Source organism: Lates calcarifer, linkage group LG17, assembly GCF_001640805.2.
Source record: "Lates calcarifer isolate ASB-BC8 linkage group LG17, TLL_Latcal_v3, whole genome shotgun sequence".
In the NCBI taxonomy this organism is placed as follows: Eukaryota; Metazoa; Chordata; class Actinopteri; family Centropomidae; genus Lates; species Lates calcarifer.
The window spans coordinates 18,594,337-18,619,452 of NC_066849.1; the positions used below are offsets into that span (position 1 = coordinate 18,594,337).

Consider the following 25,116-nt stretch of genomic DNA (forward strand, 5'->3'; position numbering starts at 1 on the left):
TGGGAACAGACAATTAGAGAAGACAAGACCTCCAGACTGAGGTCTCTGTCTTTGTAGTCATTCTGAGTATCTTCGTAGTTGGAATTAGGAGTATTTTGAGGTTGTTTTCAGTCTCTTTGTAGTTGTTTTGAGTCTTTTTGAGGTCATTTAATTTGGTTTTCCTTCATACAGAGGCTCTGCCCAATGAGCCCAGGGTCAGTAATCCATTCATGTGTTCAGGATAAATATAATAAAAACAAACAATAAAGCAGTTAAGTTACATCAAACAACAGTCTGCACAGTCAGATGATGATCATGTCCATATTTCAAAGCCAGTTGGCTAGTTTGTTCCTTTGGCCTACCTCAATGATTTCAGATAGTGGAACCATATAACGTTGAATGTTACTCAAGAATGCTGCGTTCATGGCTACACGGGCATAGATCCCACTTATCTGAAGTCACGCTGGACCTTGTGTGCCCAGTAGAGATTGATAATGGAGACCAATTTAACATTTATGTCATGCTTTGAAGGGTAATGACATTTGTAGACTAAAGTCTGATTAATCAGAGACAGATTTCTCTTGATATTGATTGATATCACCAAACCCACTTGTGTTTACCGGCCTGAAGAGAACATCGGGCTATATCATTAGCTAACAAGCAGTTTACCCCCTGACCCCACCCCCAAAAAAAGTTTTTACTCTGAAAAATGTATATATCATTATGTTATAGAGTTCATCCCCCTCTATCATTAATGCCTGAACAGCACACACATATACAATGTTTCTAAATGTTTAAGCATGAATATGGTCAACATTTAAGTCCAAAGAGGAAGAGAAGATGCAGAAGTGTAGATGTAGACTATGACCTTGCAGTGACAAGCCTCATCCTGTTGCTGCAATTACCAGGGCAGTTTTTAAAGAGATGGTTTTCATTATCAGCTGAAACCACAGAACAACATTCCACCCCTTCCTCGTGTGTGTGTCTGTGTGTGTCTGCAGAACTGTCGCTTTCACTGTCACTCAAAAAGTTTCAGCCAATCAGACAGAAACCCCGCTGTTCCCTCGGTGTCCACCTGGACTGAACACAGAGATACAAGAAAGAGACTCAGAGCTAATGAGCTGAGGTAACTCTGCCCCCTGACCTTATAGTGAAAGAAAGAAAGAAAGAAAGAAAGAAAGAAAGAGTAATGTTTTTTGGATTTTCACTTGATTGATCAACCAAATATCCTGTCAGTGTTGAGCTGGATACACATAATTTGCCTTGGTGACACATCTTAAAAGATGCTCCAAATAAAAACAGAACTAAACACACCAGAATAACAACACCAACCACAAAAAAGTCTGTCCTTATCAGAAAAAATATGCTGCGTTTTTCACTAGAGCACCAATAAAAAGATAAAACATTTCACATCCAAATAAGCTTTATAAGAAAAGATAAGCTTCTCACAAGATTCTTGAACAGAGACCTTTCCTGTAAAGTCTGTTTACTGGGACACAACATCCTCCAGCACTTTCGCTGCGCAACCTCTTACACCTTGTGAGCCATGTGGTCAACTGAACACTTTTTCCTTTTGTCTGCTCAAAATACACAACCATCCCACACATTAGAATCCAGTCAAACCAGGACCCTGTGTACCACCTTACACTGAAGATCCAGTGACCTCCTAGAAAGAGGGAGCTTATACAGCACCCTCAGGAAGAAATAAAGACAGAGAGAAACATGTGTATGTGTCACTGACCGGTGCTCATCGTGGCTGGCCAACGCCCTGCTGTACAACACCTCTAGTCGGTCCAGCGGCAGGCCGTGTGCTGCAGCAGTCACCCGTCGTGTCTCGTGTGGGTGGTCCTGGCAGGAATGTCGTCTCCGCAGTGGAGGCAGCAGCAGCGGGCCAGAAAAACGCCGCCGCACCGCCTGATGGACCACAGGGAGAGAGTCCCGACGATCCTGCACCATGAAAGAAATGGAGGAACAACATAAGTCCAAAACCTCAGCGCATAAGACAGAGATATTTTCATTTTATGTAAGACTGCAGCCTTGAAATTTATGAGTATAGACATAACATAGCTTAAATGAAACACTGGGAACAAGCTGATACAGACAGGTTTATTAGGTCCACCTAGTTAAAACTAATGCAGTTTAATACAACAGTTCTGCCATAAATCTGACCTTCCTGAAGGTTATAATATTTTAGAGTGGAGCTGATTCAACTTTATGGTCATTTTGGAGGCCAGACTTTGTTTGCACTGCTGTTAAACTGTACTGCATTATACTGAGAGGTGTTTCTAATACTTTACCAACTTGATTTATATCAGTGAGGCTAAACTGAATATTAGAAACAAAACAAATTTAACTGCTCCTCTGCTGCTGGAGCAACCTTACAAAATGCATATGAACTGCATATTTCACAGCATACTGTACATCATTATAGATATGTTTCACATGACCGTCACCAAGTACATTGTGCACTCTATCATACAAAATAAAGTAAACAACAATACAAATTACTCTAAACTCCATAAATAAGACATCTGAAATGAGACTTTAGTGTGAAGAAATTATGAAATATCATCTAATCAGTTACAACTACCATACTGTATGTCAGCAAAACATCTCTGTTGATGCATGAATACATTATGTACATACATAATTTAACAGTCCTGCCATAACAAACTAACTGTTGAGATTATTTTGCTGCCTCAATTAGTTGCAGTTCAACAAATAACTTAGTGAATCAATAATGAATCATGTATTAGTCCAGGGACATGTGGCATCTGCCTGATCTGCCCTGTGGGTATTGCAAATGTAGCACAAACACTTTTCACATCTGACATTTAGTAAGTCATTTGTTTGTCTTCTTCCTAGAGCAATAAATTGGCTTTTTTTTGCATGTTTTCCTTGCAAATCCATTTAATATCCACTGATGCAGTGTAATGGATAACAGCGGTGAAAGACGACAGGTGGAGAGACAGCAGCTTTGTCTGGCTGACAAACAACTGTGGGGAAAATCCCATGTGTGAGTCTGCTTGTGTGTGTGTAAACAGCACATAACCAAGATGACTTCTCCCCATTAAAAAGTGTCAAAAGAGAGTGAGGCTGCGGAAAAAACACATAAAGCCTAAAAATCCATGTCCATTCTGGCCAGGGCCCCGGCAGCTCAGAGCCTCTGTATTTTTTTTTTTTTCCTGGTCAATACAAAAAAAGATTTTAACCCACGTATAGCATACAATGCTCCACAAACTTGTTGCATCTTCGACCTAGTTGGAAATCTATTTGGGAAGTGTTTATACCTGATTCGAATGGACACATTCTGTCATACAGAGAAGGGAGATGCTATACTTTTTAAATATGAGGATGATGGTGCAACTTTTCAGACTCTCCTTTCCAGGAGGACATTCATTACACTTTCTTGTTTGCATGAAAAGAAACAGAAATAGCCATGTGACAAGAGCGTGAGAGAGAAGTCAAAATACAGTGTACATTCTCACCTCTGGTCATAGCCGGTCAACCACAGTGTGAACTGTGTGTCTGTCAAGTAGTTGCTATTAAACATACTGCCATACAGGCAGACCTGGTGCTCCATATAAAGCCGCTGTCTGTCAGCTGTCTGAGTTTCATCTTTTCCGCCCAAATGGACAATGAAGTGCCAGGAACGACGGAAAGTTTGAGCGTCTACAGTCCCATCTGCTTCATCTGCTAAAGAGGACGGTGTGATAAGGGGGAACGCTCCAGAATAAATGGACCTTGAGTAGTAGCTAGGAAATAACTTTCCAGCTCAACATCAAGCTGACTCCTTTTCAAATTATTCAAATCCTTTCCTACTTCCTACGGCTCACACAGAGATCAGAGAAATATCATCTAATTTCTTACAAACTTTATTCCGATGCAAAATGTTCTGAGGAGTAGTGTTGATGCTCACAAGTCAGTTTCATACAGACTGTGCTCACACTCTCAGAGAAGAAAAGAAACCAGGTTACTCAGAGAAATCAGGGTATGCCAGCATGGTGTTACACGCAACCAGTCAGTCATCACATTTCTCCCCTCCCCCATTGGCTTGATTTTGGAACCATTATTCTCTTTTTGCGTGTGTGTGTGTGTGTGTGTGTGTGTGTGTCAGAGAGGACAAACACTGTAGTGAGATCACACTGTTTTTCCTCACAACAAGAATGTGACTGAATTTAGCAAATAGTCAAATGTTCAGCAGTGGAAACTGGTGTTTAGCTTTAGTCTGAATTTGGATGGAATTATTCTAAATACAAAAATGTCACAAAGCTGTCACAACTCTGTTCTGCCTGTCTGGAGTCCTCGGCTTTTTACATGCACGTATGTGCGTGGCAATCAGAAATCTGGTTGCAGGTAGACAGGAGATCTAGCGGGGGAAATCAGGTTTCTCTAAACCCCTGCTCCTATTGTGGAAACTGGGTTTCTTGTTGACAGCTTTCTAGCGAAAACCAACTGTAACTCGGTTACTTAAGAGCATCTAAACACACTGCTGGAGTGTGGGTTGACACCTGCATGAAGTAATTTGCTCTTTCATACTGTGGCAACCATGGATCAGGAGAGCAAGTCGTCCACTAACTACAGGGATGGCAGTTCAATCTCCAGCTCCTCTTGTTCCTATGTTGAAGTGTCCTTGAGCAAGACAATGATCCCCAAATTGCTCACTTGCATCGTGCGTAAATAGGTGATTTACAAATTGTAGAGCAACATGACATCATCCATTACTGGTTATTCCAGCATGGAAAGATCTTTAATTTTATTTTTTAGCATCACTGACTGGAGAGTCGTATCAAAACAAAACATTACAGTCAGTAATACCATCACTACTTGGACAAAACCAGTTCTATTTTCAACACGCTGCTGCCTCTCAGGCTCTCACACTGATCTGATATTTCCCCTCCAAAGTGTTGGAGATGTGGCGTTTTCACCACAACAGCACAGCGTAACTTCATTTACAGCAGCACCTTTCTGGTTAGCTTCAACATGTTTTTTTGTTTGTCTCTGAATGACACATTTTCTCCTAGCCAATCAGCAGCAGAGGGGAAGCAGCTGGCGGTGTTATCACCTGGCTCATCTCCCGCCACGCCACACACAGGAAGTGAGAATGAGATAGAGGCAGTAAGGCTGGTGTGTGATCAGACGGGACGGCAGATTCTCAGCAGGCCTCTGCCTCTAACAACCAATGAACGGACGCCATTCGTCCTCGCCACTCGTTTCTCCATTGATGAAGAGTACTGCGCTGTATCAATGCTCGCTCTCACTCACTGAATGCACATGCAACACAGTGGAATCAACCAAACCTCGAGTCATTGAGTAAAGGCTCGTTACAGCTCAGTTTAATACACGTGAATGTGCAATGTAACGAGAGAATCAATACAACACGATCATTACTCAAATCTAACTATCCTGATTTTGCATTTGTTTCTACTTTTCTTTTCTGCTGCTAATGATGCAAAAAACAGTCTCTGTGCGTCTTCGATGATTGTATGATCACTGAGCTCTGGTGTTAAGTGGCAGCCCTATAAATAAATCTGGCACCCAAACCTGATGTTAACCACTGATGTGTTAGGTCTGCAAAACATTTTCTACTATCAAATCCGACTTCATTTTCACAGGAATGAATTTCATATTTGACCATGTCAAACATGTTGTTGGCTTCTAAAGGAAACGTTGTTCTGTCTGTCGTTCAACCCACCACTGAAACATCTCATTAACAACTGAACAGACTGACAGACAGACATTCATGGTCCCCAGAGGATAAATCCTGCATACTTTGGTGATCAGCTGAATTCTCATCTAGTGCCACCATAAGGACAATATTTCAATTTGTGCCTTACTTAGGTGACTGACTAGATCCTTGTTAACTAATGGCATTCCCATTAGCTTCAGCTGTAACTGGCAACTCTTAGCATGCTAACACACTAAACTAAGAGCAGTAAGCATACATATATATATATATATATAATATATATATATATAATATGGACAATTTGAAAAATCTGTTTTAAGAAAGGTAAAAGAAGATTCAGCCACAAGCAAAAGTGGTAACAAAAAGAGTTACATAAAGAGTTATTGTAGCGAGGATACTCATTAAACCTCCAATATGTGACCGCCCAGTGCTGGCCACGCCCACCAGTGATGTCATGGCGAACTGAAACACCCTTGTGTACACATCTACATCACTGCTACAAGGTGAGAAGTTAAACTGCTGAAGGTCAGCAAAAAAAAAATTCTATGGGTGTTATCTATCTAAACAACGTGAGATCAAGTTAATTATCCCAGTCTAGTGCACTCCTGCTATTATGTGAAAACATACTGTCATCACAGGCCCTACACTAAGCACAGATAAAACTAGCATACGAAGAGACTCTAAGTCACATTTTCTGTCTGAGCTGGGACAGATTGATTATTTTATAAGGTATTATACTCTGTGCTGTTGGCAAAATGATCCAAGTGGAACAATCCAACAGAATGTCTGCAATCTGTTGTAGCAAACAGCAGATTTAATTTACTTATAGCTTCTCCATCTATTAATGTTCTTTATTTGTTGTCTTCGGTTTATGACTCAATGATTCCTTTTCCCTCCTTTAATCTCTTTTGGTCTCTCCCTCTCCGTCTATCTTTCTTTTGCTCTCATTTTTGCAAATCAGGTGATTAGCCTGTTGCATAAATGTGGCAATTTCCCTGAACTGCAGTCAATCAAAACTCTTGTGTCACTTGTAACTTGGCTCGAGGAACCTACTACTAATCCACTTTTTTTTTTTTAAGATAAAACACATGAATGATAATTCCTTGATAATTATGCCTTTTGTGCTCAGATCAAAAAAGATGGTGTTTCACTTCATTAAATGAGTGGGCTGCTTATGTTGTTTTTTACCAGTGGGACTAAGAGCAAAAGCCTGTCTGTTCTTCTCACTGCAGTTTTCTCTGACAGATTCTGGTAAAAATAAAAAGGTGTGAAGGTCCTGAAGTGACAGATAATCTCACCATGGAGGTGTCCTGCCATCTTGATACTCAGACTCCGTATCAGTGTGCGTGTTGAGTGTGAACAGCGACAGCTCAGACATACACCCGAAGTTTACAGCAGCAGGTATCCCACAATCCACTGGGCTCCCATCTGCTCCACACACCATGTTCACACTCATACACTGTATTCTCAGACACAAAACACAGGTACGCATATGCTTACTCAAAAAGACAGTAGACCACACACAGTGCACTGTTGCTTCATTACACACACACACACACACACACACACAGAACATATATATCCCTTTCAACACACTTACTCAAAGACACACTCACAGTTTGATAATATAATCAGAGATGATCAGAGCATTTCATCAGGACGCATTGATCTTTTAAGAACACATGAGGAAATTCAAAGCTGCTGCTGTTTTCCTAATTGGGGAATATGAATATTAATTCGTCATAATGGTGAGAGGAGTGGAGCTGGAAAAAGCTTCCCACTGCGTGTGTGATGTGTGATATGTGTGATTTTATAACAGCCACGGGATGCCTTTTTCCTGTCATGCAAAGCTCTAACATTCACCTGTATGTATAATGACACCCGGGGGTGCAAAGAGTATGATTAGCATCGCTACATAAATAGAGCCAGTCTCCAATCAAACCTGGCCTTCTCACCTCACCCTACCTCTCTGTGTACACCAAGATTAACTCTGCAGGTGGACAGAAGCTGAATGTTTTCATGAGAGCTGGATTTTTTTTCCCAAAGAGCATTCAAAAACTTAACTTATAAAGTGCCTGGGGGGGGGGTTACGTCTGTCAGCTCACTTTCTTGAGCTTCTCTGTGATGATAAATATAAAGATGATGACCAGAAAACAACAGGAGTCAGGATTCATGAGGAAAGTAGCTGTACCATCTGTCATTTGTCAGATTTAAACGGACTGTTTTTTCAAAAATAAAAACAGACTGTTTTTTGAGGATGCTTTCAAAAACACTGCCATGAATAAACACTTGTGCTAGGTAGGCTGTCTCAGTGTCTTCATGTAATCCTCGACTGACTCCATCCCAGCTGCGATTGGGCATGAGGCCATGTGCACCCTGGACAGGTTGCCGCTCTGTTCCAAGAGTTGACACAAAAAAACATTCACACTCACTTTCACACCTACGGAGTCACCAGTTAATCTAACCTGCATATCTTTGTACTGTGAGAGGGAGCCAGAGCACCCAGAGGAAACCTGCACAGGCACAGAAAAAGCCCTGGTCGAACTAAAACAATAACTTGAAACTACTGAATTCATTGGACATGGATATTGTGGTAAACACATTAATCACCAGCCTTCATTATATGACTATGTTATAATCTGAGCATGACCTGTTTGTGGAGAGTCCAGCTGGTAACCTGCCAGAAAGCTGAATGCACAGCTGTAACTTTTGGACTTTATATGTTAAGGGTTGTTTAAGACTTATAATCACCAGTATGCAGTTGAAAATAAATGCATTTTAGCTGACCAACAGTCATTGAAGCAAATTCAACCCTCTGTGTAAAGAAATAATTATAAGGTATAAACTGGCTTTTCAACAAACCACAAATGATGTGACTCTGTGCATGTTTGTGTCCCTCGTGTCTTTATTAACTATGAACAAAGCCCTGAACTAAAGATAAAGCTTTTACAGCGCTGAGATAATTCAAGTCCAAACCCAGTCATCATCTGAGAAACACAATGTGACGCACAGCTGTAGAGTCAAACTGAGGTTTAGATCTTACGTGCAACTTATCACTTATCACCAAAGTAAACTTGATAAGGCGAGTAGGAGGAGAGAAAGTGTGTGTGTGTGTGTGAGAGAGAAGAGAGAGAGAGAGAGGGGAAGCCATATGACTTATTTACCTCAAGCCAAGACATTGATGTTGGTTAGCTGTTGCAGCAGAAAGACGGCAACTGAAACAAAGATGAAACAACAAAGAGAGGTGGTTTTAAAATGACTTTCATCACATAGTAATACAGTTTTATCGTTACTACAAGTTACAACTTCACTGTAGGTTGATCATTGTGTAGTACACTGGTAGTAGAGGCTCAGTCTTAAATCGAGATTAAAGAGACTGACACAATCATCCATCACTCCACTATCCACCAGAGAGATTACTGGCATTCAAAACCAATTTTCTTGTCCAAATCAGAATCACTTTTTACCTTTAAACACATTTACTTTGACCAACTGATGGTTTGCATTTGTACATCACATGAAACATGAGCAAAATACAGAAAAAGAAGGGTAAGAAGTCAGAATATAGACTCAAAATCACATAGAGAGAACAAATGAGTAAAAGGCCTATAAAACCTAAACATTAATGACTAGGTCTCATCTATAAAGTATTCATATGACTCATCAGCACCACCTGGCATTACCATGTGCTGAGTGACAGAGGACGGATCGACAGTATGAGCATGCCACAAAGGCTAACAAGGCTTTCTATCCAGACAGAAAACAAGATATTAGTAATTTGTTTATTTTCGGGTGACACACTCGTAAATACGTCCATACCATGCAGTGGTAAAACAAAATTTAGCTTAATTACCTTCCAGAAACACAGAGGGCATCATACTACAGCTGTCAGAATCAGTGGACTGCTCCTTTAATGAAGACTTCCCTTCCTCCCGCTCCTCCTGTATTCTTTGTGCTAATATATGCAGACTTCACTGGATATTTGTGTTGTGTCCCCGCTTTCATTAGATTATTTGACTCTGTAGTACCAATCTGACTTTGTTTCTGTCAGCTACATCCAACTGTAGCTCAAGGGGATAAGACGTGATGAGCTAAACCAGAGATTTGTGTGTGATTAGTCAATTTTTATCAGTTTGATCTGTTGTAATTCCTGCTATTAGTCAACGGGAGTCAATGAGGATCATGGATTATTAAACTTCCCTTTAGGCTATAATAGTCCATTCAATCTACCAATTCATTTTTTTGCACAGACATAATAAAACACAACATAAAAACTTTAACAATAACCTTTTTATTCACAATTACCATTCAAAGCTGCTGTGCTACGTTTGAGTATGCTCATACATATTCGAGACTGTGCCTTCACAGGTTTTTCTAGCGTGATCCGAGTCTGATTCAGTGAGGTGAAAATGAGAAATCAGGTGAGAGACTCTTATGTGCAACATTATTACTGTAAATTATTGGATGAATTCACTGAGCTCACAGAGAATTTAGTTTTTATTTTATCCACCTCCTCTGACATGAAAGGAACCAGATTACCTTCATAATGTCTGATAATAAATACTGCCACTCATGATTTATGAGAAATTGATTGTATGGGCGTCATAAATAACGTAATGCGTGTGTAATGATTGTTGTGTAGGTCTTGTTTTGTTGAAAGACTTTACTAATGTGACCCACAAACACCATGATTCTGCAGAGGCGTTGCTTTCACCGACAGATCAACTGGCAGAACAGAGAGCAGGTGTTTATTAGCAGCTGATCTCGAGTTTATCTACTTCCATTTATGGTTAACTGTGGGAAAGGAAAACAGGCTTGTGCACCTGTACAGAGTTTATTTTATACTAACAGGACTTTTATCAGATTTCTAAATCAGACATGTGAAGTCAGGACTAACAGCGCTCTGGTATCAGATGATATCCGAGTTTTTTCCTCTGGAATTTACTAATCTCTGCCCGTGTTACGCTACATTGTTCTTGCCTGCTCAAACATGCTTGATATCTGGACTATTCATCCTCACAAACATTTCATCATGTTGTTTGTGTTTGTTGTTTTTTCATTCAATTAATTTACTTTGGCCCTTCAGTCTCCAGGTATATTGCAATCAGTTTTATTTAAAACAGTGTGACATTTTAATAATGATTTTAGTTGTATAGCATCTTTCATACTTAAAATGCAGCTCACAGTGCTTTACATTGAAGGCATTAAAACAAGCAAACAAAGAACAAATAAAAACAACTGCAAAAATGAAATTAAATGGAAAGGAATGAGTAAAAATTAGTTAAAAGTTAAAAAGAATATATTGTCTTACACTTTCAGCAGTCCTGTAAATCATACATGCTGCTCATCACTCTCCTGCTGCTTCTTTAACTGAACATGCATGTCTCCATGGAAAAGCAGCCTGTGCTGCTCCACCGAACCCAACAGTAAACAGGACCTGCTGTTCACATGCTGGAGGCAGATCTTAGACTGCACATTCCAGGTTTTTCATATTTGACGTGGAAATACCCATTAAAGGTTAAAAGGATGTGGTGTTTGCACAGACAATCTCACAAAGGGAAGTGACGGGAAAGTACAGAGGTGATATGACAACAAACTGAATTCAGGCCACAATAGCCTATTAATCATAAATCTAAACAGGAAACTTGCGATTGGCATCTGCAACAGTATCACAGTGTTCACACAAATGAGAGCGTGACTCACTTGGAATAAAATATCTTAGAGTTTTAAGGGAATATACAAAATCACAAGGAAATTGTGTTTTTGTGTGTGTGTGTGTCATTTTCTGTTCGCTAGTTAGCATAGTATCAGAGATCGCAACAGAAAATGTGGAAATTTAGGTCATGGTTAGAGGAACAAAAAAGCAAAGCAGTGGAATCCAGATTTTTTAAGTATAACTGAACATTACTACAAAACGTATTTTTGAAAATAATGCCCATGTTCTCTTGAGCTACAGCAGTTAAATGAATAAAAACAACTCGGGCACATGTCATATATCCCATATCATATATCGTATATATCCCTACTTTCATTTCTTACAGAAGATATTTTGGCATGTCACAATAATAAATTAAATGAAGGCTGAATTCCAAAAGATAATAATCTTTTGTTTCCACACTTAACACAATTTCCCTATAACCCTGTACATTGCACACTGTCACAATGTCATGACTTATTGAAACACAGCTGTTTAAAAATGTTTATTACATAAAGACAAAAATAATCTAATAAACCAGGGTTACTGTTCAACAGAGGAGTCACAAAAAAGCATGCCATCTAGCATTAGCATAATTTTAGCATAATTAAGAATTAGCATAATTTCTAGCATTAGCATACTTTCTTTTTTTTTCAGTATAGCAATATAATTTTTTCTTGGCCATGGTGATTATATTAAATATTAAATACTGTTTTTCTTTTGCTGAAATTCAAGTCAAGCAATCAGTTTACTACTGCCTCTAAATGCTGTTTGTATTTATAAGTTTTTGCTATTGCTACATTGTTAACGTTATCATTAGCAGCAGTTTACTCACCAGTCTAGGAGGAAATTTGTGAGTTCAGCATCAAACTTCATTCTTTAACTTGCAAAGAGACGTCTCCAGCAGTGGAAAGCAATGCCAGTGTTAACTCTTGTTTAATTTCTATTTCTATTATTTATTTTCCTCTTCTTTAGTTGGCATGCTAACCAGCTAGCCCTGTCTCTTACTGTTCTCCTGTCACATTATACCACATTGAGAAACTGAGTCACTGCAGTGTTCAGTCTGCTTTGTATGTATTACAACCTCTTGTCATGTAAAAGCAACAATGGCTGAAAATAAATACTAAACAGCTGTCAATGCTAACGTTGGCTACGTAGCAATAGCAAACATTATCCTGAATGTTCCTTAATGTTGCTGTCACTGTGAAAGGGAAGTTAACTTTCTTGTCAAAATGCACTTTGGCAGTTGCAGTTAGCTTCTTCCCCTACGTTTTTATGGACGGAAGATTCATCCAGGAGAGTTTCATAAAGATTCAAGCCCTAGGAGTGCTCCAACTGTGAGTCATGTAACACTGTCTATGAGAAAATGAATGGGACTTTTTTCCTCCAGAACAAGGGGTGCCCAAAATAGCTCCTCCTACTTATGACAAGTCAAAATGTCTGCTGTGAAAAGGGCTCCTTGTTGAATTATCAAAGTTAGGACTACTTGGTAGAAGTATGCACACTCACAGTTTATTAGTTATAACTTCAGTATATGAATCCTTCCTTGAAACTTTTATTCTTTAATTCCTCTGCCTCCAAGAAAAAAGTCAGTCCAGGCTTTCTAGTGCCTCTTGAAAAACTCCACTACAGTCTGCCAGACCTCTTTTGATCACAGCTCTTTCCCAGCTTCAAGGTACTTTTTGACTGTGTCAGCCTCAGAGCAGCAGCAGTACTTTGAAACTTAGCTCAGTTTCTTTTTAAGGCATTCTTTCACTTCTCCAAATGATGACAGCCTGCCTTTTCTCTGTTGCGAGCTGACATTTGGGGATGACAACTTTATTCTCAACTTCTTTGTGTTCAGCCAACGGAAAAAAAAAAAACCTTCTAAGAGACCTCATTTATCATAGAGGACATTCTGACTTGTCTCATGTAACTAATAACTTTAATACCGGCTGCTTTCTGTTTAGTTGCACCAGGACCCTTTAATGTTGTTAGTTTAATGTGTGCTGTTTCTACAAGGACAATTTCTAATGTCTGCTGTGTGGAAGGTCTATTTAGGCAGCTAATTGGCGAGCTCTCAAATCCTAACGAGTGTCTAATTAGTGCTTCATTAAAGGCAGGTGCATTAGGAAGGTCAACCACTTAAGCCTCCATGATGAAGCATGTAAACAAGGCCACATCAACTGTAAGACAAATATATATTATGTAGTTTGTGGAAAGGGAGGTTGACAATTGATTTTTAAAGCAGTGACAGTGAATTAAAAAATGAAAATGCTTCTCATTTAACTGTTTTCAGAGCAGTGACTGGCACCATGCCAGAGCTGAATCCTGCCCTCCGCCCTGGCGCAGAAGAGTCTGCAATGATTAACTACCCGAGCAGTGGTGTCCTTGTCTTAAATTCAACAATCAACCATCATAAAGTGAACACCCAAGGTGTCTTGTGATGCCGTGCTTGCAGTGACGTACAGCAGATAGAAGATAGGCTTGTTAAAACCTGAAGCTGATAAGGCCCATGAAGCAGTCTGAGCAACATTCAAGAGCTTCACTGCAAAACTGGAAGGAAAGTGTGATTCACAGCCCACCGTTATCTCTACACACAAACCTGTACGAATTACTATGATTATTGTAGATATGTCCTTCCTCCACAGTCTTTTTAAATAGCATATTAAAGGAATAGTTCAACATTTTGGGATGAGTTTTTATTCACTTTCTTGTCCTGAGTCACATGAGAAGTTGTCTATGTGATGCTGCCAGTCAACCAGCGAAGACTTCAGAAAGTGACCACTCCCTAACAAACGAACAAACTCCACATAAAACCACAACTGGTTGGTTTTTACACTTCTTATTTTTGCACATATGAGTGACTGTTACACTAGGGCTGAACAGCATGCAAAAAAAAAAAAAAAAAAAAAAAAAAAATCACATTGCAGTTATTTTGACAGATATTGTGATATCAGTCATGATTATAGTGTGATTTTTGAATTTCATTTTCACTGAAAAAAATATAAAAATGATGATGTGATTTTTGCTGGGGTCTGTACCTCTCGAGAATATGATTTGTAGACTGTAGACGGCAATAATATTTCAATTAACGGTTCAGCCCTGTTTTTTTATAGGCTAGCTGTTTGTCCCTGCTTCCACTCTTTGTTGTAAGCTAAATTAGACTGACCAGCTGCTGGCTGTAGCTTCATTTTCATCATACAGACATGAGAGTGGTATGAACCTTTTCATCTAACTCGACAAGAGAGTGAGTGCTAAAATGTCAAACTATTGCTTTAACACCTTCAGCTGTTTCTTCTGGAAAATTTAGCTGCTGTGCACATTTTGACATCATTTAATTTCTTTGACCGTGAAATATCTTTAATGGCTTTATCAGTTCAATTTCACATCCACCATCACCTCATTCATGCTCTTCTCAGTTCAGAGCTATTTTGTCTTTTTAATTCTTGACTTAATTTCTTAACTTTCAACTTTTTTTACATCTATTTCTAACAATCCTTTTTAATTCCTGCTGTTTGTGTGTCTGTTATGTCCTGAAAAAACTCAAAGTTCTGATTCAAATATTTATTAGACTATAGAGAGAGATGTTTAACCTCCACTGTGACCACATATCTTTGTATTTCACATCCTCATCACACCGGACAGAGTTCAGCGAAACCCACACTTTGGTTTCCAGCTCAAACTAAGTGTTACCAAGAAGTCAGACTCACACAAACAGAAGATAAAGTGCCTTGCTCAAGTAGAGTCAGGACAGTAATCACTCAAGGACTACAGTGAGTCCTGATCATAATCGACTCACATACAAGTGTGTTTCTATGTTTTCTGTTCTGTTTTCTTATCTGCTGTGAAGTCTTATTTCCTCCTCGTCTGTTTGCTTTTCCTTCTGTTTTTGAGTTTCAGAGTAAATCTGTATTTACAAGTCAAACTCTCCAAACTTCCAGTCTGTGCTGTTGTTCCCTGCTGCTTCCAAACACACACACTCATACACATGCAATCTGAGTACTGCAAGGAATTTTTTAAAAATACAGGAGCCAAGATAAATGCCTCAACATTCAAAAACAGTAATTATACCAAACAGAAAATTGCTGCTGCTGCTTCAGTCAATAAAAGTCCAATTTTTCCTCTCACCAGTGATTGCTGAGGAGGTGACAAGACAAATGGCATTTTTTCTATTAAATTGCCTGTGAGTCATAAATGATCTGCAAACAAATGTTTGCAGATCAAACAGCCCCAGATAGTGATGGATGATAACAGCAAGAGGAGGTGGCTTAGTCCTGGAGCAGGGCGCCATCTAATGGCTGCAAACAGGACAATCATGCCTGTGGGTTTTTTTTTTCTGTGTCTCATGCTAAAGTGATGACACTGAAGGATTCCCAAAGTTTCCCCACAACAGAGAAACTGGTCTGACAGAGGCGGTTTCATCCTGTGGAGAGTGGAGGATGGTCTGTGAAGAGTTTTGTAACTCTACTGTGAGTGTGGAAGACTTTTACATGAATGGATAGAGCCTGGAAATAATCACCGTTGATCTGGCAAAAATGCCTCACAACTCGGAAAGGGCAAGAAAACAGCAAAGGTAGCTGAGTACTTATACAGCTGACCTGTCTCCAGACCTTTTTATTAAAGATTTTACAGATTTTTCACTGAACATTTGTACTTTTCTTCCCATTAAATGTAAAAACAGAGAAATCAAACTTATTCTTCTCTTTTTAGTCTTCTGTTGGTTTGAATCCACAGGCCTCTTAGGAAAACTGATCAGACAAATACTTTTAAGCAAGGCACCAAACGAGGACAACTTAATGCATAGACTAAAAACAGTCCCAGTCAGGAGCTCAGCTGGAAAAACCAAGTGCACACCGAGCAGTCTGCACGCTAGGTTTACTGATAAATATGACATATTTTTCTTCTCACACTTTACCATTAGATTCTGAAAATATGTGTGTGTGTGTGTGTGAGACAGAGTGCCATAAAAAAGCAGATAAGACAAACAAAAGGTACGATAACAGATTAATGACAATGTTTTAACCAAAAATTTTCCGTCTTCCCTTTCAGACACAAAAAAAAAAATGACGGCAAAGAAAGGGATTAGACTATGTCAAACTGTGGACAGACTGTCTCCGACCGTCTGCGTGGGGGTTATAGAGACAGAATGAAGGAAGCAGATATGGAGGAAGGAAGGAGATAAAGACAGGAGGAGGGAACACATAAATATTTTGGGGAAATACATTCCATGTTGGTTTGCTCATGAAGCTGAATTATTCCAGCAGCTCAACAAAGACTACCTCTGCTTACATTACATTAAATACAATACAATGCAGGATATTATACAAATATTAGAGCAGGGTGGGTCCATGTGGGAGTATCACAATGATACATAAATACTATGAAGAACTTCCATTCAAATATATCCTGTTTTAACTGGTATATTATGGGAATATTAAAGAAAACATACTGTAAATCAACACAAATGTACTATTGTGTTTTATAGTGATTGGGTATTACATTCATTAAGATAATATCTGTCTCAAGCCAATGTTGAGTATCACAGAGAAGCTTTGTGTCTTTATATGAGAACTCAAGGGATAGTTCAAGACTCCCATAGAGAAATCAGTGATTTTTCAGACTTTCTTTCCTTTAAGCCTCTAAGCTCTCTTACCTACTTTTGAACTGTAAACGTGTACATTTTAAAGACATCGGCTGCATCTCTGACGGTATCTGCCGTAAAAGCGCAGCTTTGAAATGAGATGGTACATCTTAAAGACTCATTTTTCTCACTCACCTGAGCGATCGGCCGTCTTCTCTTTTCTTGCAGCGTGGGGGGTAAAATGCTGTTTAACCAGCCTTGAGGTGTGTGTCAGGTAATCCTGCTGTGCAGTTATCGCTGCTGTCCATTTTTATTGCAGCAAGTTAGTCAGTATGTTAGTTAGACTTCAAACTCTGCAACATGCAGCGCTACGTGCCCGACCGTCACCGTGACGTCGACCACCGCATCACATGACAGGAAACGTAGCCGTGGGACGTAAACAACTCTACTACACTAACCACGAGGTTCGCTGAAGCAGCCTATTAACCCTTTTAGCGCTCGGTATCGGCCTGATATGAGGCCTCACACATTCCCAATGTGTATGTTTGTTTGTTTGCTTATCTAACATCTATTCAGGTCACGCAGTTTATACTTATGCCTGTTTATTTTCTCGCATGTTTTTCACCATTACTCAGTCTATTTATGAACTTCTGCACTTCTGTATGCTAGTTTAATATGTGTTAATCTACAGTTCCACACGTTTCATAGATATAGATCAGGGCTTTCAAGTTGAAATAAAATAAAGAATTCTGCATTAAAGTGACAAAACTCAGCTTTAATTTGAGTGGGTTTATAATAATATAGAAAGAACTTAGTGGGAGATACAGCCCTTTTCACACATAGTGCCCGAACTGCAAGGGTTCAGAAGTAACTGGACATATGAGGAGTGAAGAGGCGACCATGCAAGTGTAGAAGATAATGAGGTTAAAACAATACATGTATGTTCTAAAAAGCAGGTGCACACGGGAAAATTAGAAATGGGCAAATCAGCTGGTCGACAGAGGTGACTTGAATGTCATCATGGCTGCACAGCAAGTCAAGAATGTTGGATGTCAGCATTTCCTCTTGGCTGATTAAGACAAGACTTCGTGACCATAACTTCAGAGGATTCACCACAACATGCAAAATGTCTTGTAGGTGTTAAAACCACAACCGGCCCGGATGCAGTTTGCAAACACATACAAAAAGTTCTTTGGAATAAAAAAAGAAAAATTAACCTCTACCAAAATGATAGAAAGAAGAAAGACTATCTATTATTTCTTTGTTGGTTTCTTATAACTGGATTAAAGTATTATTTTTTATGTTATTTGAATTTCCACCAAATGAGTACAAAAAGGGCTAGTAGTGATTTTGTGCATGTAACAAGTGAAAATGATTCAAAAAAAGAGAAAACCACATAAAAACATCAGGTCAGCCAGTGTTCATCCTTATGTCACAGATGATTACCCTTTCTTATTGATTTTTAAAGTAAGTCAAAAAAAATAAAATAAGAACAAAATAAAGCAGTAGTTTGATGCAGTCAGACTGCTTTTGTGTCTGACTTTAACAGACGTATTTTGAAGTGAGGGTTCCCTCACGCTCACAGACATTATTCAGATCTATAGATATCAGGCAAACAAATTGGGCCAGTGCGTCACATTTCTCCCAACCCTGCTATCACGTAGTGAGTCTTATTAAGACACATCCAATTTGGCCACAGACACACAGTCGTCACAGTGGCTCTCACCTTTTTTGGTAATCCTCGCCATCAAACCCTGCAGACCACATGTTTTATCTCTGGAGTATGAGTCATCTATCAGGGGAAATCCGGCATATTAAAGTGTTACTGTCAAGACAGAGGACAGCAGGTTTGTGGGGGTTGTTAGGTGGTTCTCCTGAACATGACATCAACATGAGTCAGGACTCACAACAACCAGAATACTAAACAAATTTAAAAAACATTGTGCTCTGGCAATACTCATTTTATTTGACTGGGAACATCACAGTTACGTGCTTTACATCCATCTGACAGTGAGTGTTTAACGCACACAGAAAAGGCCAGGGTACAAGATGTGGACTTACTGCAACCCCTGTAAATTTACTTAGTCAAAATAGCATGAATGAGTAGTCATAATATTTTATTCTTGAGTGAGAGAAGTCTGTGTGTGTTTCAGTCATTAATAGAGAAAGCTGTATGTAGGTTAAGAGAATAAAAATTAATGAATGATATGATTCAGGTGAATAAACAGCTGTTCTTGCTAATGTTGCAAAAACTTACATAAAGTACCTTTAAACTACAATCTGCACTGCAGGCCTCAGGCCAGAGAGGACATCATTTATAATCATATATAAATAATCATATATAAATAATACAATACAAATTGTATTTTACACACACTTGCACATTCCAGTTACAGTTATGTTTCCGAATTGCCCAAAAAGGCATTTGTACATGTAGATAATATTAACTTTTGATACATTTTCCACCCTCCTTGGCCACATAAATCTACAAAAATCATTATGGAAACATAAAATGTACTGTATAATGTACTTATAACGTCATTTATTACATATAAGAGTGCAATTATGAATTGTAAGTGCTTATCACCAATTTGGGGGAAAAAAATACATTTACATTTGTACCTTTTAGGCTGAAGAAACCACAGAGGAAACAGTTGATTAAGTTTCAGAGACTAAATCAGCAGAATTACAAGCAGTCAGGACAACAGGTCAGAGGTCAAAGCTGAGGCAGAAATATTTCAATGTCACTGACAAAAGTGCTTTGTAAAGTAATAAGAGCCTGAGAGAAAAACCACAAAAGCTGTCTTTTTCTTCACTGCTGGTGAGGACAATGTTTCTGTGTGTTCTGTGTTTTTGTCCAGAAACATCAGACTCCTAAAGCAGACCAGACTCCTCGTGTCTGATGAAGTCCTCTCTGTCATTTTGAGTACTGGGCGAATGGGGACTCCTCGTTGACTTTGCCCTGGAGAAATGAAAGAAAACAGCAAAGGGGTTAAGACAAAAAATTGCTGATACCTACCAAACTGCTGCTAACATCTACCATCACACAGCTTCACCAACTGAGATAAAGTGATTCAGCAAGACTCAATGAGTCTGTGTAGCTGTGTGCTGCAGTGGCAAATATTCATTTTTTATTACATCCATTAACTGTATCAGCTCTGGTTCAGGGCCCTAATTTTGAACCATTCAGAGTATTTTGACCTAAATTAAATTGGTTCAGAAACAAAAAGCAGCAGGTTTTCAAGTGCAAAAATGTGACAACATCAGTGGGTTTGTTGTTCTCTACAGGTTGGAAACAAGAGTTCCTGTTATGCATTGTGCAGCGCCCTTGATAGCATTTCATGGAAAAGATCTATGAGAGAAGCTGCTAGTAACCTCTAAATATCAGTAGTCTATGGCACAAAATGATGGAAAATGAAACATATACTGCCTTTGTTTTTTGCTAGTTTTCTAGTTTTGGAAGAGATATATCTTTATGTTTATACTGTTTATTTGTTTTTCTTTTTAAAAGAAATTTACATATATATATATATATATATATATATATATATATATATATATATATATATTGTTCTTCCTGTGCTTGTATAGAAAAAAGGGAGTTATTCATTGAAAATATTAAAATAAAGGAATAATGTTGAAGCAATTAGTAAAGAAGAAATGAAATTAAGCCAGTTCTTATCAAAGTAGTGCACAAGAAAAAAGACAGACATCAGTTAAACCATGCGTCCTGCAAAGTCCTACAGGACTTGGATTTTCTTCTAACTCACCATCAACAAGACCTGCTTCAGTACACCAACCCTTTGCTCATTAAATAAAAACCTATAGTCCTGTCACTTATTAAACCTGCAAGTTATCTTTTCATCATCATCTGCTCAGTTTGCAAAATCAGCTGTTTAAGTGTTTGGACCCCTGTGTTGTTGAACATGTACTATGTGAGGTACAGTGTATGTTCATATGCTGTACACTCTGTTCCAGTCCAACACAGTGCCCTCACAGCTTTTAACAGCGTCTATAGTCATGTGGTAATAAAGATTTATAGATAGATGGCGACAGTAATTGTAGTCTGTGGGGTGTTTTTCTTGCATCTGTGGAGAGAAACTGTTTTTCACACGGTGGAGCCCCAATTCTTGGTTACACTTTGACTTAAAGCAACACCTGCTGACACTTTCATATGATAAGAAAGTGCTTCATTGTGACATGCTCACCACACACTGTCCTGTTTGTTAGACTTCTAGTCAGCCTTCCTGTTTGCATAAAAAAAAGAGAGAGCAGCAAACCACTGTGCTCACGACAGGAAGAAATGACACGTTGACAGTTTGAAAGGCTTTAATGCCAGCGCTTATAGACTACCAGGGTTCACAGTTCAATTCCTGGTGGAGCAAGACATTGCAGTGCTGCCAGGGTCAAACCTTGTTTACATTTTATTCATATAATAAAATTCTATAATTCATGGCAAGTGTTGCCCCTGCTGGTGGATAAACCAGGCAAGTTGCACACACCAGGAGGCCACTCACTGTGTATTCTTCTTGGTTCTTAGTTTCATACATTTTAATTGTTTGCTTTGTTTTTGCTTTGCATGTCTTATCCAAATATGGTTGCAGTTGGACAAAATGTAAGAGTTACAGAGGTGTCAAAAAGTCATGTCTACAAGAATTTGGCTATCAACTGTGGGGTAAATCGCTCAGATTAAAAAACAAGTCCACAGCCATGCTACCAGCTTTGGTGGCTGTACTTTGGCACAGTGCTTTGAGCTAAATGCTAACCTTAGCATGCTAACATGTTGTCATGCCAACATGACAATGCTAACATGCTAATGTTCCGCTGATTTAATGTTTACCCAATTCATCATGCTAGTGCGTTAGCATGTTAACATTAAAACTAATTAGTGATGAACACAAAGTACAGCTAGGGCTGATGGGAGTGTCCTTAGCCAAAAATATCTTTACAAAATTTCATGGCAATCCATTTTTGAGATATTTCAGAATGGGGTGACCAATGCCAATACTGCTAGCATGGCTAAAAACAAATGAATTTTGTCTCATCCGAATGATTCTTGCATCAATTTGATAAATATTGGATTTAATTTAAGTGAATAAAAATCAGTTTTACTAAACAATTAATTTTAAAATAAACTGTAATGTCAGGCCCTGATTTCAAACTCACCAGCGGCACATCTTCAAGCCTCTCAAAGTTGGACCTTGGTGATCTGGCACATTTCACGATGGCAACCACCAGCACGAGGACAAGGACGATACAGAAGATGCAGATGATGGCCACGAGGCCGGGGTTTTTCACCATGTCATCTTTCTCCCAATCATGTGAAAGAGCTGAGGGAGAAACAAAGCAAAAAAAGTTACCTTCTTAACTTACATTTTATGTAACTGTCTTGCCACCAGCAGTTGGTGTCAGTTGAAGATTCTGTTACTACGGCAACCACTACTCATAGAATTCCATGGCAGTTGCAGTTTCACTTACATTTATATTGGCCATTTTGTCAGATCAATGACCAAGAAAAGGTGACCAACACCTTTTCTTGGTCCCACGTTTTTAATTTTGTTGTATTTTAGATATGTATATTCAGCAGATTTAAAAATTGTTCCATGATCTAAATCCTCAGCTCTGACAGCGGTCTGACCTGGGCTAGTTGTGTTTACAGTGGTGGTTGCAGTGGCGTTTGTTGACGGTGGAGTCGTTGAGACATGGGGAACTGTCTCGTTGGATGTCTTGTTGGACGCTGTAGTCTCTGGAGGATGGCTCTGATAGGTTTCCTCTGTCCTGTTGGGTGTTTGTGGGGAAGTTGAGGCTGGTGGTGATGGTGACGTCTTTTCTGAAGTGACTGCACTGGTAATCTGATGTGTTGTAGTCTGATGCTGTGGTGTGTTGTCGGTGGGTTTCTCAGTAGATGAAGTGACATCATTTTTCGTTGTCTCAGTGAAACTAATGAGGGGTGCAGCACTTGTGGTTAACTCTGTCACCGTTTGAGCTTCAGAGGAAGTGTTGGTGTCTGCAGAGGAACAAATAGCAACAACTATGTGATGATACACAGCATTCACACCTAATCAAGATACAGCTAGTGTTTCTAAGCTTTCTTTAAAGGTGGATGACAAACTGATATTTTAAACTAAAAGCAGAGGTGTAGAAAAATATGTGTATGCACAGTATTGAATTAAATTAACAAAAAAGTATCTATTTTGTATTATTTTCCCAAATGGGCACTGTCCCAGCCATGCATCTGGCTGATAGACTGTAACTATCACAGAAGCAGCAAGCCTTTTAAAGAGTGACTGAACATCGGGATGAAAAACAGTGTTTTGCTGCCCTCTCTGGTTAAATGTTTTGTTGGATGTGGTCATATGTGTGACCTGTTGAACCTATAACCACACCCACCCTGTCACAGGGTCCTGTACATCACAGGGGGTTAGAGGTGGGTGAGAGGTTAAACCACTGGAGGTCAGCAAACACGAGATAGAGGAGACGCTCTGTACTTATGCAGAATTCAACTGCTTAAATTTAAATAGACTGTTAAGGTGATTTGTTTCATGGAGGATGTTCGTGCTTGATGGCAAAAAAGAAAGTCAGTAAACAGCAGCGTGTGTTTACTTCAGTGTCTACACATTCAAAACACATTTCCAACATTCATTAACTCATCAGTTAAGAGGAAGTCCCATAGACGCTGGGGAATTTATATCTAATATATAATTATATATGCTTCACCCAGTCAGTCTCCAGTCGTAATATCAGAGTGGTGTGGAATCAAAGTGTAAACTAAAATGTATTTTGGAGGACTGTTTAGTTTAGATACTTCAGGGGGGGTTGCTACATCACAGCTACTTTCAGCAGGGGTTGAAATTATCTCAGAGTTTAGAAATTAGAATTTAACTGATCAAATATTCAGTGTTTTACTAGTACCACTGTACTACAGTATCTACAGGGATGGAGATCTCACAGCATTCTTAGATACTAAAACTCTTAATTTTCTTGACATGGAAACAGTTTTACCACCATCACCAGCTCTGGGGCTTTAAATCATATCACTATTAATGTATATAAATATATACATTATTATACTGTGGAACAGCTACTGCACTAATAGGATATTGGGGTATGATTGCTTGTGTCAGCTCCTGTCTCCAGGTCAAGAATGAATTTTCCATCTCAACTTTTAAGCTGAAAGGGATGAGAAGTCCTTGAAGTTTGAAGAACATACTGTACCACGACAACCGAACAAGCTCCATCTGCTGATGAAGATTGTGAGGCACGATCGAAAGCTCCACGACAGCCTTTAAATGCACCTGGAGGTTTGGAGATTGTTTGGCTAACTGATGAAGCTCCTTTCCTGTCATTAAGTCACAGCTCGGTTTGAGGTTCAGACGGAGGCACGCTGCGGTGAATTTAATAAAACAGCATGAAGTCTGTCAGGGAATGATTTGTGTTTACTGGTGATGCAGACAAACAGCTGGCAGTCAGCTGGCATTGTGTCCGTGTGTGTGAGAATAAAAAGTGTTTGCATAAGAAGCAGACGCCAGAGTAGGTTTAATTTGAGATCACTCTCACTGATCAAATATTTGCTCCAGTTTCCACCCAGACATGACCTTCCCATTTGCTTTAAGTTCCTCTTATGATTTACTGATAGCAGTTCATATTTCCCTGTAATAATCTGGATTAAACAAAACACTGAGACAAGCTTTGCTTTGTATTTTACAGAAACACACATGAATATATTGCTTGAAATGTAAAGGATACTACAGAGCTGAAGGTTTAAATGCAACCCTGGTACTGTGATATATTACTGCTTTAGGTGTAAGAACTGTATGAAGTACCAGTGTTTTCCTGCATAACAGGAAAAAACCCTCTAACCAGAGTACCTCAGACAAACCTGCCGATCCACCCCCTCACTGCAGGAAGTTTCCTGTTTGCATAACTTTGCATCTTCAATAAAACGTTCAAGCAAATTCTCAAACACTCCAATGCGTCTGTTTGGTCAGTTTAACGGGTAAAAAACATGAAATATTGACTTACCTGTACAGACTGTCACTGCAAACAGGGACACCAGTAGAGCACAGAGGTGCATCGCTGCAGGCATGCTGAGAGAGGAAAGGACTGGTGATCATAACGACACGCTCACTCACGCACACACAGAGGCTACATCCTTGGTAGCAGGATATGTTGAATGCCCGAGGAGGAGTG

At 39.2% G+C, this 25,116-nt stretch overlaps 1 protein-coding gene across 1 annotated transcript; it reads right to left on the minus strand.

Moving 5' to 3' along the window:
* Positions 1 to 18,872: 18,872 nt before the first annotated feature.
* On the minus strand, positions 18,873 to 25,116 carry LOC108902761 (mucin-13). Its single transcript, XM_018704756.2, has 4 exons — positions 24,949 to 25,116; positions 22,565 to 22,933; positions 22,093 to 22,256; positions 18,873 to 19,888 (listed from the first exon to the last, which is right to left on the minus strand). The coding sequence occupies exons 1-4, from the start codon at positions 25,010 to 25,012 to the stop codon at positions 19,844 to 19,846; spliced, it is 642 nt and encodes a 213-aa protein (XP_018560272.1). The 5' UTR covers positions 25,013 to 25,116; the 3' UTR covers positions 18,873 to 19,843.